This window comes from Neurospora tetraspora, assembly GCF_033439725.1.
Source record: "Neurospora tetraspora strain CBS 560.94 chromosome Unknown B0H65scaffold_2, whole genome shotgun sequence".
Lineage (NCBI taxonomy): Eukaryota > Fungi > Ascomycota > Sordariomycetes > Sordariales > Sordariaceae > Neurospora > Neurospora tetraspora.
The window spans coordinates 6,474,157-6,491,835 of NW_026944384.1; the positions used below are offsets into that span (position 1 = coordinate 6,474,157).

General features: G+C 43.6%; 2 protein-coding genes across 2 annotated transcripts; both read left to right on the forward strand.

The window, feature by feature from the left end:
- Nucleotides 1-625: 625 nt before the first annotated feature.
- On the forward strand, nucleotides 626-2,412 carry B0H65DRAFT_143933 (NADP-dependent oxidoreductase domain-containing protein). Its single transcript, XM_062820978.1, has 3 exons — nucleotides 626-865; nucleotides 946-1,438; nucleotides 1,514-2,412. The coding sequence occupies exons 2-3, from the start codon at nucleotides 1,082-1,084 to the stop codon at nucleotides 2,207-2,209; spliced, it is 1,053 nt and encodes a 350-aa protein (XP_062685373.1). The 5' UTR covers nucleotides 626-865; nucleotides 946-1,081; the 3' UTR covers nucleotides 2,210-2,412.
- Nucleotides 2,413-14,772: 12,360 nt separating this feature from the next.
- Nucleotides 14,773-16,581, forward strand: B0H65DRAFT_547059 (uncharacterized protein; the record flags this gene model as incomplete). Its single annotated transcript, XM_062829485.1, has 1 exon — nucleotides 14,773-16,581. One exon carries the CDS (start codon nucleotides 14,773-14,775, stop codon nucleotides 16,579-16,581), a length of 1,809 nt encoding a protein of 602 aa, XP_062685374.1.
- Between the last annotated feature and the right edge of the window lie 1,098 nt (nucleotides 16,582-17,679).

Sequence of the window (17,679 nt, forward strand, 5' to 3'; positions counted from 1 at the left end):
TGTTCTGACTAGGAAAAGGAGCGAGGGAGGATCTGAAGTTCAGCTGTGACGTCAAACTAGCCCATAACTGGCTGCCCAATATCTTGACTCCATCTCCACTGATGCATTGCTGCCTGGATGCTTATGGCGGCTGACGGATAGTGGGAAGTGGCTGGATCTGTCTCAGTACGATCCCTGAGCATCACTTGGGGATGTTGGAAAGTGGTCGTCAAAGACTCAAAGGGGAAAGAGACAGGCATGAATTCCATCTGAGATCGTGGCTGAAACCAATGAGGAGGAATTGATAGTTTGATTGGTCTGGTAGAAGAAAAGGAAACCCGGGAGGAATGCCAATCCTCCAGCTAAATACCCTAAGAACGAAGACTTTGGTGGGGGACAACTTTAGAGTAGAGACACATCCTTTCCTTCAGTTGCAATGTGAGGAGAAATGTCTGTGTTAGTGATCTCTGCCGTTGAAGCTGGTGTCAGGTGTGGATGCGCTAACACGCACGTTGTGCCAGCGAGAAGAACTTCGCCCATTCTCCCCCATCTCATCGCAAGTTTGTGACGCAACGCGTGGGACTATCGGAATGGAAGCCAAGTACATAGAAGTTTGGATGAAGTCGAAGTTCGGACGAGACAAAGCCGGAGCCCACTATCCGTCGGTCTTGTCCCGCTGTTGGTTGCCGGACTTGCCGGAATCGGGACCGGCACGGTTCCAAGCGGGTCGCATCCTCCCGCATTCTGAGCCGGCGTTTGATGGCGTCATTGAGTCCGTCCTTACCCCTCTTCAAAACATAATATCAACAGCTTCACCACCTTCGATTCCTCGAATCTCCTCGCAATTTGAGACCTTTCTTGTTCCCTTTGTGTCACTATTTCACCGGTGAGTCGATTTGCGCATTTGTCAGCTCGGAGACAAGCGGGGTTAAATCACTAACTCCTCCGCGCTGCTGCTCCCCCAAGCAACCCCTCACGCGGTGTGTTTGCATGTCAACAAACACCATATAAACATCGCCATCGCTCCCCACAACCGTTGCCTTCTAGATCAAGCATCTAACCATCCCAAACCGAACCAGATACCCCTCAAACAACCGCCAAAATGCCCCTCATCGCCCAATCCCCCAAGCCGCGCGTGATCCTAGGTCTCATGACCTTCGGCACCGACACCGAGACGGGCGCGCGCGTCACCACCGTCCCCGAGTTCGGCAAGGTTCTCGACCTCTTCCAGTCGCGGGGTTACAACGAAGTCGACACCGCGCGCATGTACATCGGCGGGAAACAGGAAGCCTTTACACGCGAGGCGGGCTGGAAGGATCGCGGCTTGACGCTGGCCACAAAGGTCATCTACCCCACCAACGGAGGAGATAACACGCGGGAGAAGGTTCTCGAGAGCGCCGACATTAGTTTGAAGGAGCTGGGGACGGAGTGTGTTGACATTTTGTATTTGCATGCTGCTGTGAGTATTCTTCTTCCTTTCTTTCTCTCCTTTGTCTAGGGGCAAGGGGTGCTGACGAAGAGAACGAAAAAACAGGACCGGAAAACCCCCTTCGCCGAAACCCTCTCCGCCATCGACGCCCTCCACAAAGCCGGCAAGTTCGTCCGCTTCGGCATCTCCAACTTCACCTCGTTCGAAGTCGCCGAGATCGTCATGACATGCAAGTACAACAACTGGGTTCTCCCCACCATATACCAAGGCATGTACAACGCCATCACGCGCTCGCTCGAGACCGAGCTCGTCCTCGCCTGCCGCCGCTACGGCCTCGACATCGTCGTCTACAACCCGCTCGCCGGCGGGCTTTTCAGCGGCAAAATCAAGTCCCACGACATCGTTCCCGAATCCGGTCGGTTCTCGGACGTAAACAAGATGGGCGTGTTGTACCGCGGCAGGTACTTCAAGGAGAGCACGTTCCGCGCGTTGCAGGTGGTCGAGCAGGCGGTGGAGAAGGCTGGACTCACAATGATTGAGACGGCGTTGCGGTGGGTGGTGCATCACAGCGCGCTGAAGATCACGGATGGGAATGATGGTGTGATTATTGGTGTCAGCAGCATCGATCAGTTGGATAGCAATCTGGCGGATCTCGAAAAGGGACCACTCCCCGAGGAGGTGGTGCAGGCGCTGGATGAGGCGTGGAGGATTACCAAGGTTGATACGGTCAATTATTGGCATGGAACGGTGGAGTATGGGTATGATGTGAGGGAGGCGTTGTTTGGGAAGGGTGCGAAATAGGATAGCTGTAGTGCGGTAATGATGTTATGAATGGGATGAACCAATGTTTACGGTCATGTTAGTGAGTATTCATCCTTAACCTCGATGTGAATGCTTGTGACAGTCTGAACATAAGAACAAGTCTGGAAGAACTTGACTTTACTCGGTCGGTATCGCCGTCGTCAAAGACGGGTCCGTCCTATCATCCCATGTCGGGTATTTAGTATAAACGTAGTCCCGCTGACCCGCCCCGCCCCGAGTATCCGGCCCCCCGCCCGCCCGCCCGTACCGTGTCCGTGCGCCGCGCCGAGATTCGCGAAGGCGGGTCGGCTCCGCAATTCAGGGGGGCGCAGCGCTTCCAGAAGTTCAGCTGGGCCAGCATCCCCGGGCCGCCCGAAAATTGGGCACTCGTATTCCAGAAGGCCGTGAACCCGGTGTTTTGTTCTCCACATGTCCCCGTAATCTCCGTGTTCTGGAATCTGGACTGTGCGCTCCATCGTGTCGGAACGTCCGATGTTTTGTATCTTCACCTGCTGACTTGGCAGGTAGGTATGGATGTCAACGTTGGACTCTGAACTCCATGCTCTGTGGCTTCTTAATACTTGAAGCTGATAGACTACCGTGACTGCGGTCATGAAGTTATTCATCACTGTAACACCGAAACCTACAAAGTCGACCCGGCGATCAACGGTAACACAGGGGGAGTATCCGCCCCGAGCGCGATGATGCACTTCCCAATCACGGCGATCTGCAAGGATATAAATAGAGCCAGGGCGAGACACAGAACGTCGGGCAGGACAAACGGCGTCGGTACGTAGTCACGGGAATGTTTGGGTCATGCCGATGTCCCGGGTCCCGGGTCCCGGCGTCCGGGAGAATGGAAACGAACGGCGGGACTCGGGAGCGGGGAACAAATACATACTGTACATAGCATGTCGGGTTTCGACGTCTGGAATATTGGGAAACGACCATGCCATCCAGCGAAAATACAAGCCCGTTCGTTGTTGACGGCTTGACGCCGGGGAGATCGGGGATAACATCGGCTGGCGTCTCGAAGGCCTATCACGTATTCTATTCTTGCGGAATATGTAGGTAGGTAGTCCATCGTCGCGCCAGATGAGGGCAATCATGAACATTGTCAGTGGCTGTCAGTGGTACCTAGTCTAAGTCAACTGCCGGACCGAAGTTCGAAGTCATTCGCGCTTCTGAACCAAAGAAGCAAGAATGCTAAGCGCCGTCGCTATTGCCGTTGCGATCATCACCTGCATTTCAACCGGCAGCAGGTGCAGTGGTGGAAAAATAGACGCCAAGAAAGCGGAAATGCAGGTGCGTGCAGTTGACTTGCATGCTGGGTTTCTTTGCAGGACTCTTCAGGTTTTCGGCGGTTGCGATTGCGATTGCTGTTGGAGGACGACGATTGCTTTTTCTTTTCCTTTCTCGTCAATGTCTTCGTTCGTGACGGTGGAAACTTTCTAGAATCCATGAATTCACAGCCATGTCAAGCTGGAATTTCCCTCTGCCAAGACGGCGAAGATGTTCTGGACTGCTGAAAGATGGCGTCGATTCACCGGGCAGAAATCCCCGAATCCTTGGAAATTCAGGAGACGCTCACCTTGGCATCCTCACAAAGAAAGTTGAACCTATGGATATTGTACCAGGCAGTTTTTGCGGACGACGTTTTGCCCTAAGGTCTGGCAAGGTCTGGCGATGTTTCAGATTGTCCTTTCCTCGGAGGACGCCCACCGAAGGAGGCGGCTGTGCAACCACTCAACCATTCAGAAACATGTTGCCATCCACGACATCCACACCTCTTCAAGGTGGGCTTGTCTACGGCGTACTGTACCCCAGACTTTTTTTCTTCCCTCTGTTTGTGCTGTGAATGGTTACAGGAGAGCTGGTCTCCGGGCCCGCGGATCAGGACCAAGCAGGCCCGGAGGATGGTGGCCCGCTGAATCAGATCCGCCTGTGTTTGAGAGGAAAGCGGGACGATAGGATGACAAGCATCTCGGCTGTTGAAAGTTCTTTTGCTAGTGTTGTGCACTAGTGCGGAGTTAAGATGTTTCGCTTGGTCGTGACCGTGGTGGCAAGGCAACGGTCGGCTGAGATGAGACCTGGAGACATGGAGACCTGTAGACAAGGGAGCGGAGCAAGACATCGTGAACCTCAATGAACGCCTGGGGCTGGGCTGAAGAGAAATGACGATGGTCCCGATGTGGGGGGAGGGGGGACTCCGGACTTACACCTGAAAGGTGTCGTTGTTGCACTGCGCCGCCGCTGTCGCAAGTGAACGCAACGCACCGCACCGTCTCAACCGACTGCGCCAGAATGCATGTTTGTGGTTTGGTAACCACGTGGATGGGTCGTTCTAGTTCCAGCTGGGTGGTTCGGTGGGAGAAGAGACTTGTGTCAGTGTTTGTTTTCATTATACTTGCCTTTATCAGAGCATAAAATGCCCTCGCAGCCTCGATGTAAACATGCCCTATGAGAAGACGTTAAGAATCAACGGTGGTGCTTTTCAAGTCAACGTGCAGCCAGGAACAGGGGCCATCGACCTGTCGTCCACATGTCGGAGTGGTGTGTGTGGTCTTCCTTGTGGTCGCTTCTTCAGCCCTGCCAAAGTAAACCGTCCGTTCCAAAAGTTCCTTTTTGACAACGTTGTGTCTCGCCCGTCTTTGGGGTAGGGAGCACAAGTGTTATCGACAGGGAACCTCTTTGAAGATGTCTCTTGCAGATTCGTGAATCCAACCGAGTACGATATTCTCAAAGAGGATATCTAAGTGTTGAGCATCTGACGGTTGGGTTTCAATGCCGACACAACACGAGAGTTCTCGGCGAGCTGTAAGGGTTCTGGTGCCGAATTCGTCGCATTTTTTGCCACGTTTTTTCTTCAACCGAAAAGAACAGAACTTTGTAAATGTGACGACCCAGGATTGGAGCGGGAAGTGCCTGAACTACGGGCGGTAGGATTTCTCTGTTGGCATGCGGAAGGAGCACCCAGGGTCTGAACAAAGGATTCGAGGTCGAGATAGGCTTCTATGTACCGTCTCTTATTTCGTCCGATTATTTTGGATATTGGATGACAGCGCATTCAGTACCGGCATCACACAGTCCATCAACATCTTGACAACTTGACCTGGCAAGCCTGAATCCGATGATGGATTGCCAGGACGGGAAGTTCCGGACAAGGGGTTCGTGTTTCGACTCACTGGTGCGGGACCACTTGAATGTTATGGTTCTGTCTTCTGATTGGATAATTTGCCCAGATCGAGGATGTCCAGGACATGTGATTGGCCCGGTTGAGTGTGAGCTGGCTTTTGGTGATGCATGCCCGCTGTAGCCACCAGTTACAGGGAGCATTAACAGCGGACCTCGTATGCCTAACATTATGCGGGGATCGATCCACCAGAATCTGTTAACATCAAATAATCACGAGATGGTGACTGCAGTCTTGCTCCTCAGCGGACACTTACCTCATCTCGCATCGAGTGGTAATTGCGCCCTCTCATTGGCTGACCAAAGGCTCGTTTTCCCTTCGTGGCAGTCACTCCTGTCATTCACCCTCTTCAGGCTTTTGGCTTTCGCTCAATCATCGCTGGCTGCTATCCGCTAACCCTTGTGATATCCCCGCTTCCCCTGCTGCAGTTGGCCAATCGTTGTTGCTCCTTTGGCTCCTGCTGCTCTCGCTAACCCAGTGCTTGCCCACACTGTTTTCCCTTTTCCCTCTTTTTTGACTCCACCTCTTGTCGCGCCCCGCCCGGATTGCGCCGCCAGCACGCTTCTCCCTTGCTCTCTTGCTGCTCGTCTCTCATTCTGGCCCGTGTTCCCGGCTTTTGCTGGGCGGGTTGTCGGGTTTGCCTGTCCACTTGTCAGATTTACTGGTAATTGATTGATTCTATGTGTTCTGTATAATTAATTCGAGCGCTTTGGTATGGGGGGTTCTGGGGGTAACCTATATTTGCTAAAACCTGTTAAATTAGGTGGTTAGGATTCTAGCATCTAGCCCACATTTAGCCAGAATGCTACCCTAGAATTTAATATACCCCCTTACTTACAAACTTCTTTTTTCTTCTTTAAGGTTAAAAGTGAAATTATTTGTACATTATTCTTGTCGTTTCATATCTCTAGACTTAGTATTTTATTTAGATTATTAAAATCTACCTCTCCCGGTATTGGATTATCTCTTCCTCTGCTATCTTCCTACGATAATACTTTAATTATCCCTAATAACTCCCTAAATTTCTTATATTCTAAAATACTTAGTATTTTTATTAATCTATTTACTAGTATTAATTTTATTTCTAAATATTCGATATTAAGAATCTTTTTTTCGAGAATTTCTCCTTTTAATCAATATTTATAAATATTTATATACTTTATCTTGATATTAAAGGTAGGCGTCTTTTGTATAAATATCCTAATAGTTTACTAATTATTATAATATAGAGTAAGAATAGGATCCTCTAGTAAATTTACTCCTAATATCGATATTAGTCGGATTTAAAGAAGGGTTTCTTTAGTCACCTTCTCGATTGCATATAATTTTACTTCTATTATTAACGTAGTAACTGCAATCTATTTAATTATTCTCCAGTAGATTAAATTATTATATAGTTTAATTGTAAATCTTTAGGAACTTTTATAGTTATTCTTATTATTAGTAAACGAAATATTAAAGGTAATTTCGAATTTATTACTCTTATTAAAGTAGAATATTTATATTTTTATTATTTTTAAATACTATATAGCCTTTTCGCTTATTGCTAAGTGAGTAAGGTTAGGATTATAATTATATTTATTTAGTTTACTTAATAAAAATATAATATTTAATTGAATATTAATTATTGTATATACTAAAGAGCATACGTTAATTTAGTACCCTTATATTTTTACGTAGCTAGTAATACCTTCGAAGGGAATTAATTCCTTATAGTTTATAAGTATTAAGGTTGGTCGATAGTGGGACTTAAGTAGTTTAGTAATTTTATCGATGTATCCTTTTAAAATAATTAGATTTTTCTTTAATTTCGATTACGTATAATTTTAATACTTAAAAACTATTAGAATTTATTTCTTCTTATTAGGTAATATTATAATTATAGTTCTATTATATATTTTTTAACTTTATTTATTTGTTTTTATTAAATATAAAAACGATATTATCGATGTAATATAGTATAAAAATTTTTATTTTTTATAATATACGGATTTTTAGGGATCGTTTCAAATCCTATCGATTTAAATATTCTATTTAGTTTTTATTATTATAGTAAAGGAGTTCGTTAGAGATTATATAGGACCTTAATGAATTTAAGAATTTTCTTTAATATTCGACACTTTAGTAGTATATATATATAAATTTCTTTATTGAAGTAGGTATTTACGAAAGTGTTAATTACGTTATATTAAATGAATTTAGAATTAAAGTAAGTAGTAAGAGTAATAATAGTATAAAATAATCGGCCCGTAAAGGTAAATACGTACGTATTAATTTTTATCTTTTTCTATTAGTTATTCTTTATAACGAATTTTATTTTTATTTTATTGAATGTTCTATTCTTATTGAATTTATAGGTTTAAACATATATATAATTAAGGATTTGCTTACGTTTAGAGTAAAGAATATCTTCGTTTACTTCGATTTACGTTTTTATATTTTTATAGCTTTTGAAGTAAGCTTCTTCTAGTTTTTTTTAAATATTAGCCGAATACGTAGTTATTAAAATTGTAGTACTTTTTGGATATTAGGGGGAGATTACGTCAGTATACCCTATTAAAGCAATTATATTTTATAATTAATTATTTAACTTCCGCCTTAATAATTATTTTTTCGTTTATTTGATTTATTAATTAAGTTAATTTATTAGTATTGAAAGCGGCTTCCTATAGTTCTTAATGATAAATATATTAGTTGATTATTCGGTTAATAAAATAGCCGGTATAGAGTATGGTTAGTAGAGTAAATAGAATCGATACATATAAACTTATAATATATTCGATAAATATTTTATTTTTGGTAGATTATTAAATTAGTACTTCTTATAGCTAATTACTTTTATTTTAGGAGATTTCTTAATTCCTTTAATAATCCTCTTAATTTTAACCGAAGAGACTTAATAGGAGAGGTTTAATATTACTATTATTAACGTTATTTAATAGTATATAGCCTTCGATATAGGATAGTTTAAATATCCTTAAGGATTAATTGGTAAGCTCGTTTAATTTATTGAATAAGTTGGCGAGCTCTCTATTAGTAATTTTAAAGTCGTTTTTAAATTTTTTAATATTTAAGTAGTAAATAATATTTTCATTGAATATTACATCCTTAATTTAAATAATCCAATTTGTATAGGAATTTTATATACAATAATTAAGGTCGTTAAATAATCGATGAAATAACCGATCTACACTTTCAAGTTATATTTTTAAAGTTTTTACTCCTTCCTTTAGGCGGCGCTTATTATAATAAATACCTTATACTTATAAATTTAAAAGTAGCTTAAATTTAATTTGCGTAGTTTTTATTAATTATATTAGTTTGCAATATAGGCATAGAATCGTTCGAATAGGGATTTCTAATTATATAAATAACGAAGGGAACGATTAATAAGATAAATAGTTAGGTAAATAATTTTTAACTATAAATCTTCTAGTATTTTTGAATTTAATAATATTATATAGTATTTCTCTTTAATTATACCCCTTAAACGTTCTACTCTTCTATTTTGTACTTAGGTATTAGGAATAGAAGGCTTAAGAATTATATTATACTTAGCGAATTTATCCTTAATGTTATTACTTATGAATTTATTATTATATTCGACAGTTTTAACGTTAATCTTATATCAATATTTAAATATTTGGATGTAACGAATTAGAATATTAGTTATTATAATAGTTTTTCAGTTCGATAAGTAGTAGTCCTAAATCAATCTTAACTATCGATAGGTAATTAAAAGAAAGTAGCGTAATCTTGTAAATTTTAATTTAAAATTGAGGAAATTAACAACGAATTTTTTCCTTGGGCCGTAACTTCGGTTTTTCGAAACGCAATTAATTTATTATTTTATCTTTACTATATTATATACGTTATATTTAATTAAAAGTATATTGTATAATCGCATTCCGTTAACGTTTTATAAATAATTAAATACTTAGGGATTTGGGTAGCCGAGCCGTTAATACTATATTTTTACTAGTTATTTCAAAGGTCGTTATATCTATAAATTAATTTCATAACGGTACGCTATAAACGAAGCTTTAGTAAATAAAAAGGGGATAATTTCGATAACTATTTAATTATAAATAATATCTAAATAATAAAAGAATAAATTATTAGCTTTCTTTAGATAGTTATTTAGTAATCGATAGTCCTAATAGAAATCTTACCTTCGTAACGAGTACTATTAATACTATATTATTTAAAATTTTTATAGACTTCTATATATTTGAGAATATTAGCAGCTATTTTTTATCGAATTTATAAGCGTTATTGTATTACTTAGGTTAAACGATCTTAACTGCGTTAATAAAGTTAGAATATTACAAATTCGCGACGAGAATTATATTAATTCCTTTGCTTTATCCGTTATTTATAATAGTAAAATAGGTCTATAGCTAATTAATTTAATTTTTAGGTTCCTTTATAAAAATAGCGATAGTTTTATAGCATAATTTTTTTACTTAAATTTAGTCATCGATTACTTTATAGTTTATTATTTATTTAAAGTTTTAATACTATTCGTCGGTATCCTATTTTCTTTTATAACTCTATTTTATAGTTCGTAATTAATTAGTAATTTTATTTCAGTACGTACGGCCTTATCGCCAACTATAAACTCTTTCTAATCTTTTTTATTATTAGAATAGAGGTTGATTTTTAGTTTATAAAATTATTTATTAATAAGGTCGTTTTTAATAATAAAGGCGTCGATTACGATTTTGTTTCGGTTGCGGTATTTAATAGGTTCTTTATGGTTAGTCCCGTTTTTTAAATAACGAGTTGGGTATTGATACCGCCGTCGAAATATACGAATTCCGCCTTTATATTATTAATATGAGTCTTTGCTTCCTTAATTAAGGGGTAGTAATTAGGATAAGGCTATTTTAGTACGGAAGGCTTCTGGGCTTTTCTTTGGAATTAGTTTTTGAGGGTATTAGGGATATATTTTGATTAGAATTGTAACGGGTCTATAAGAGGGTTGCACAGCGAGCAGTCGTATAAGGTTGAAATGCTATATTTGACAAGGAAAGCAGGAAAGGAAGACTACACTAAAAGAGTACAATTAAAATAAGGTTTTAAGGTACGGCGCACGGGCTAGGTAGGCTAAGCGGTCGGGTAGGTCCAGCCAACCAACGCGGGTATATTAGCTTTAACACCAGCTAACTATATATAGCTAGCTTAACAATAGCCAAGCTTAACCCCTAGGCTCTAACCTTATAATATTACCCCCCTACTCCCCCTTTAAAAACAACACCAAACACTGCAGCCCACCCCACAAAATACATCGCAACTAATTATACGAAAATAACTAAAATCCAATATAACCGCACCCAACCAAATACCTCTCTAAACGGGGGAAAATCAATACTAAAAAGAATATCTACACTAAACCTCCAAACAAACGCTATACAACTACCTACTTCCTACCCGAATCGGTAACGATACGCCTATCGCCTACTCTTATAGAATTACGCTATAACCTAGTATTAAAACTAAATTAAGGGACATTTCTAAACTTTACCCAGATCTAGGGCTCTCTTTTACCGTATTACATTAACGATCCGTAATGGAAATAATCAAAATTAAAGCTATTATCCAATTTTTCGTACCGCTCTATTTCTTCTACTAATAATTAACTACCCTTTTATTCCTTCGCTAAGGAATAGCCTTAATAATTCCTATACCTACGAAATATAATACCTATTCCCTCTATCAATTATATTATAAATAAGTACTACCAAATATAATTAACCAGTGAAAGGTACTACTTTATAACTTACCTATCTAACTAATAAATAATCTACTTTAATAAACTAACTAACAATAATAATACTCTTCTACCCCCATATCATCAAAGTCGTCTTTAATAAAACCTCGTTCATTTAAAAGTTCCTCCTCTTAATTATCGTTATTATAGCCGTCTAAGCCCCTATTAAGTCGCATTCGAATGTTATTTATCCTCGTTTTTTATTTATATTATTTAAACTAGTAGGAACTACTCCTATAATTCGTATACTTACCCTCCTTTTCCCACTTATTCTTTTATTTCTCAATTGGTTCTAACCGCGTAATCCTTATTATAAATATATTAATAGAAGTATCCATAATATTACTATCGTTATTATAATTAACCAAGCTACTATTATATTTTTAAAGAGGTAAAATAAAAAGGAGGAGGCTAAAAGAAAAATATTACCGTTAAGATGTCAAAAGTACTCAAATAATTGAAAATACTATTTAAGTACGTCGGTTCGATCTAAGAGACGCTATTTCCAATTATAGTTCAAGGCCGAAGTTAATTAGTTGATTTTGGCTACTTCTAACAAAGAACTAATACGAATACAATAAAATACTTCCTCAAAGCAGGCGAAAAAAACTACTATAAATTCGCCTAACTTCTAACGAAATCGGTAAAGCCTTTAACTAAAATATTTAATAACATTAGGATCCCTATATATAAAACGTAATTTATTAATAAATTTATAGGGAGACCGAGGAGTAATAGCGAACGTAATGAACGGTTTCTTAATAGTAAGTAATAAGTAAGCGAGTAAATAATAAAAATACGCTTCTAAATCGCTAATAGCGGGCCTATCTATATAGAGTTTAACCTATACATTTAAAACCTAGGTTTCGAACTTTTCTTTACTCTCTAAAAATTTTTCGAAGTAAGGAAATACTGGTTTATAGGGAGGCAAATTGAAAGAAGGGGAGGCTTTAAGAAAGGTAATCTCAATAATTAATTATTCGATAGAAAAAGTAAATTATCGTTATCGTTCCTAAGAATTCGTCGACTAGACAATTTAAGGAAGTAATTACTAAAGTATTATAAATAGGGTGTTTATCGCTAAGGAACGAGAGCGACGGTAGGGAGCTCTTTTAGGCGTACTTATGAAAGAATAACGATAGAAGTAACGAAAGTCGTTTTAAAAAGAGGGTTAAATATAATATAATAGGTTTACAAGAGGGTTATATAGCAAGCAGTCGTATAAAGTTAAAATGCTATATTTAATAAAGAAAGTAGAAAAGAAAGACTATATCAAAAGAGTACAATTGAGACAAGGTTTTAAAGTGCGGCGCACGGGCCAGGCAGGCTAAGCGGTCGGGTAGGTCTAGCTAACCAGAGGGAGTATATTGGCCTTAGCGCAGGCCAGCTGCATACGGCTGGCTTGGCAACAACCAAGCTTAACCCCTGGGCTCTAGCCCTATAACAAGAATATAGGCTCTTATTGCGATTAGTCGTTGCTATTTTTAAGGTAAGCGACGTTTTCTTTCGTTTCAGTAGGTTTTGAGAGGGATATTATAAGCTGGTTATTATTTATTATTTAAATATGCTAATCGTTATATTAATATGTTGTATATTAGATTGTTAATTATTAAATTTATTAGTAATTGATTAATTCTGTATATTCTATGTGATTGATTTGAGCGCTCTAGTATAGAGGGTTCTGAGGGTAACCCATATTTGCCAAGACCTGTTAAATCAGGTGGCTAGGACTCTGGCATCTAGCCCACATCTGGCCAGAATGCCACCCTAGAATCTGACACCACTGTCCCTGTTTCCCAACGTGATGCCCTGCTGGGTGATTGAATGCCCCGATGCGCTGTGTGAGCTAGGGCCAGGCCACCACCTGTCCGCCCGACAGGTCAACTGCACTCTTGATTTTGACTTCCCACTCTGTTCCCGTCTCTCTCGGCTCTTTCCAGTCTTCAGACACTTCATCTTTTCTCTCTTTTTCCTCTTTTTCCATCGCCATCTAGATCGCCCTTCCTTTTCCTAGCCTCGTCCGGCAACAACCCCCTTCCTCTTTCCTCTTCCTCTCCATTCGTGCAAGACGTCGGTCGTCGTCGCTGTTTGTCGTCATCGTCGTCGTTGTCCCAAAGTTGTTCATTCTCCATTCTCAGTTGTTCTCTCTACTAGTGTGGCACCGTCGTCGCTGTGTTCAACCGTCCGTCTTCCTCGTTGATTGAAAAAAATTGACAGGACCATCTCCACCGAGACGTCCCCAACAACGCGCCTTCGTCGCTTCGGCTTTCTCTCGAGATACCCTCCCTCCTCGACCACGCACCACACCACACACCCACTAGACCGCACACAACTGCAGAAATCTCCCAAAATCCAAAATCCAACCAAACCCCTAGCTGGGCAAAAGGAAAAAAGATCGATCCCATCAACAACAAACAGCAAAAAGGTTATTCCTTTTAATCCTTGTATTCTACTTCGGCTGCACACGCTATTTGTTATCACCGACCGATTTTTATCTCGCGCGTTTTCCGTCTCGTCGACCTCGGCCTCGATTGGTTTTTTCTCGACAACACGCAACGCACCGCAACGCATTCGCACTCCAACCACCACGAACACCCGTCGTTCACACAATAATCTCTGGCAGCAACATTCATCAAAGGCAATTGATTGTCCTTGATTCGGAAAGAGCAGTATACTAGGGTCATCGTGGAGACGTGATCCCCCGGATACAGCAACTACACACACACGGTCAGCTGCTGCTGCTTCTGCCACACACTTTGAGAGTGGAAGGAAAAAGGATCATCAGTCCTGTTCATTGTTGTTCAAGACGCTCCCGTCCCTTTGGAACAAGTGGAAAAGGTAGCTCTGGCCAGCTCTGTCCTCCTTTGTCTGTCTCCATTCCGAGAAACAAAGGTTTGACTTCTCCACGCGTCGTCGCTCCCCGCTAGAGGTACTAAACCCGACAGCCACACCACTGCCTGCCAGCCAAGCATCCACTGCCGCTAGCAGCTCTTCAGGTTGTTGTCTCCTGACCCGGTCAAGTGCAGGCTTGCACACACTGTCTTCGGTCTCAACCGAACCGACTCTGCCTGACCACCGTACTGCACCTCTTCAAGGTTCGCACCGGTTCGACCAAATTCGCCACCTCACTCCTCTTCTCGACAAGTCATCAATAGAAACTCGAACAACCCCACCGTCCTTCTTTCCCATCCACCATCCCACCGAACGCGCGAGGTCTTTTTACCTTCTCTCTCCGCCGACCGACGACCGTCTTCTAACAGTCGACCCTCGACCGCTTCTTTCCCTCTTCTGTTCGTCGCTCCGGCTTTTGAACGCTCTGTCCGCTCATTCGGCTTCCATCACTAGCAGCACAATCTTTCGACCTCCGTCTTTCGACAATCTCTTAATTGGAACATTCCCAATCATCATCAGCTGTTTTTATACACCAACCACCATTGCATTATCTTCGGTTTGGGGTCTTGGTACAGGCTTCTTCGACTTCACATCGTTTTCCGCATTCTTCGAGAGAAAATAGAGCGGTCGCAACATCAGAGCGTTTGATCACGTTCTTGCAGCAACCGGTATATTCTTCCTAATATCCATCCATCATCATCACAAATGGCGCACATGCAGTACAACCAGCAGGCCATGCCCTCTGGTCTGGCCTCAAGGAGAGGCGGCCAGAACATCAAGCCCCTCTCTTTCGACTTCAAGTCCATCCCCGAGAACGACACCGGCATTCCTACGCCGCGCACCAGCCGCTCTCACCTTCTGGCGGGTTTGAGAACCGCCCCCAAGTCGGCTACCGCTACCAGCTTCTCGGTTGGAAACGGTCCCGCCTCGCCCACTGTCAACCCTCATGCCCGGAACAGCCGCAACAACTCGATTACTCCCGGCATGTATGACGGCGCCAGCTACCTGAACGGACCTAAGACGTCCATGCCGACCTATGGCGGTATGCACCAGGCTCAACAGCAGGCCATGCAACAGCAGGCTCTTTACAACGCTGAGGTGGCCGCTTATCAACAGCAGCAGCAGTACACGACCGACCAGATTATGGTCCCACAGCTTTCGATGGATGACTCGGTTCAGGGAGAGCTTGATCCCAACGTGCACGCTCAACTCATGTACACTAATCACGTTCTGGCTCAGCGTCAGCAGCAGTTGCAACAGCAGCTGCAGGCCCTGCAGGCGGCTGCTCAGCAGCTCCAGTCCCAGGGTTACCGTATGCAGGGACAGGCCCCGGCCTCACAGCACAACCACCAGTCAGCTGTTTACCAGCAACAGATGCAGCAACAGGTTCAGCAGCAGGTGGAGCAACTCCAACAGCAGCGTCTCCAGCAACAGTATCTGGCGCTTCAGCAGGCTCGTGCCCAACAGGCTGCTCAGATCCAGCACCTCCAGCAGCTCCAGGCCTTGATGACCCCGACTGCTACCCAGCAGCAGAGCGCGTACTCCCTCTACGATCCTACCACTGGCCAGCAGACGCTCTACGAGGCCACCAACCAGCTCGCCAACCAGACTGCTCAGCTTAACCTCAACAGCTACGGCGGTGTCCAGCAGCCGGCTGTCGGCACTCCCCGCTTGCAGGTGTCTCCTCCTCCCCCGGCCGAGGCCAGCAAGTCGAACTCGCGGAGCTCTTCGCCTCCTCGCCGCTTCGAGTCGCCCGTCGAGACTGCTGTCAACCCTTTGCCTCCCCCGAGCGCTAACGCCTTCCGTCGTGGTTATAAGAAGACCATCTCGACTGCGAACGGCAACAAGAACCAGCTGTCCATCTCGACCAACGAGGAGCCTCCCAAGACTGCCGGTCCCAAGACGTCCACCTTCCCGATGACCCCTATGACCGCCGGTTACGGGCCCGGTCAGGCTCGTGCTGGCGAGCACCCCGTCCGTCAACCGCGCAACCCGCCCTCGCTGGATGAGCTCAAGTCTAAGCCGACCTCCAAGCACGAGGGTAGCAAGAACTTTGTCGCTCGCACCCGCCGCTCGGCGATCCACAACCTTGTGCGCGCCGGTCTTGAGAGGCGCAAGGAGGCCCGCTCCTCTGGAAGTATTAGCCCTATTTCCGAGAGCGCCGACGAGCTGGTGGAGACACCCTTGACGGATAACGATAGCGACTCGGGCCGTAGCGGATCCGGCATCCTGCTCGACCACGACGATGCCGAGTGTAGCCTGCCTAGCTCGCGCACTAGCACTGGCAGCTGGGGCGCCATCGGCTCGGATCGCCCGAGCTCGCGCCAGAAGACCAACCGCACGAGCGTTGATAGCACCAACTGCTCCGATAACGAGACGGCCAGCCGTGACTCTGGCAGCTTTGCGAGTCTGTTGAAGAACAGCAACCGCGGCGCCAAGACGGAGGCCGTTGACGGTCAGCAGCGCAAGGCGAGGCTTGTATTGACTGCTCAGAAGCGCAGCATTGGTGCTTAGAGTGTTGCTGGCACACAAGGAAAGCTTTGAATGGGGCTTTTGCCGGTTTGGTGTCTTGAAGGGATGGGTTGGGGCTTACAGGATACAATGTTATGCTAATCACGATTATGCCCCGATGTCTTCAGTTTTTCTTCTACTCTCATTCATGGCACGTCCCCAACTGACATGTCTGCTGGGCAAGGTCGCTGTGCCACCTTGTCTTGGGCTTTTTGGTGTCCGCTCAACGGACGAAAACACGGAAAACTGGAGAGGATGAAGAACATGGCTTGGTGACGCTTTTACTTTTTCCTGGTTCGCTTCACCACGACTGTGTCTTGTGTTATGCATTTTTGGGAATTGGAATCTTGTTCTGACATTTACGCTTTTTACGCTTTCACATTCTGTATGGTTTTGGTTCTTCGGTTCTTCACGTTCCTTTGTTCGAATTGGGGAGCTCTTTGGGGAGTTCTATGTCACTTGTAAACGGTGGCAATGGTGTAACTTTCTTGGAGAGAAAAGGGTTGAGAGTTTTGACTTGCCGGACATACATACGCAAATGCAAACATGTGTCTACTTATACGGGTTCAGTGTTCTACCTGGCATGCTTGGTGACTTTGTGAATGACAATTGACATTCGTTCTCCATCTGATCCGTTTGATCCTTTCCTTCTTGTCTGCTTGTCTCCCGGTGTCCCGGGATGCAGAGATTATGCCCCGAGACCGGAATCTGGCATCGAAATTGTGGTTAGGTTGGGAGACCGTCGTGACTTCCGTCAGTGACGCGATAAGGGATCGCTCCTTCCTCTTGTCAAAAGCTTTGCTACTCAAGACAGGTTTTTCTAGGCCGGTAATAGGAAATGGCATTCTCTGTTGGTGGAATTCCGTGCCCTGGCCCCGGACTTCAGTTCCATCCGACATTTCCAGGCTGTCCTGGTTTCCGTTTTCCTTTCTTTCGTTAAACCACCACCGAGTCAACCACATTTTGTGTCCTCGAGGTCGCCTTCTCCGCCTCCTTCAGCTTTTCGTCCGTATTCCGTTCCCTTCGATCGTCCGGCAATCAGTGCTCTGGACTGCCAGGACTGGATTTGAAGCACGAGACCGAAAACAAGTTCTGCCTAAA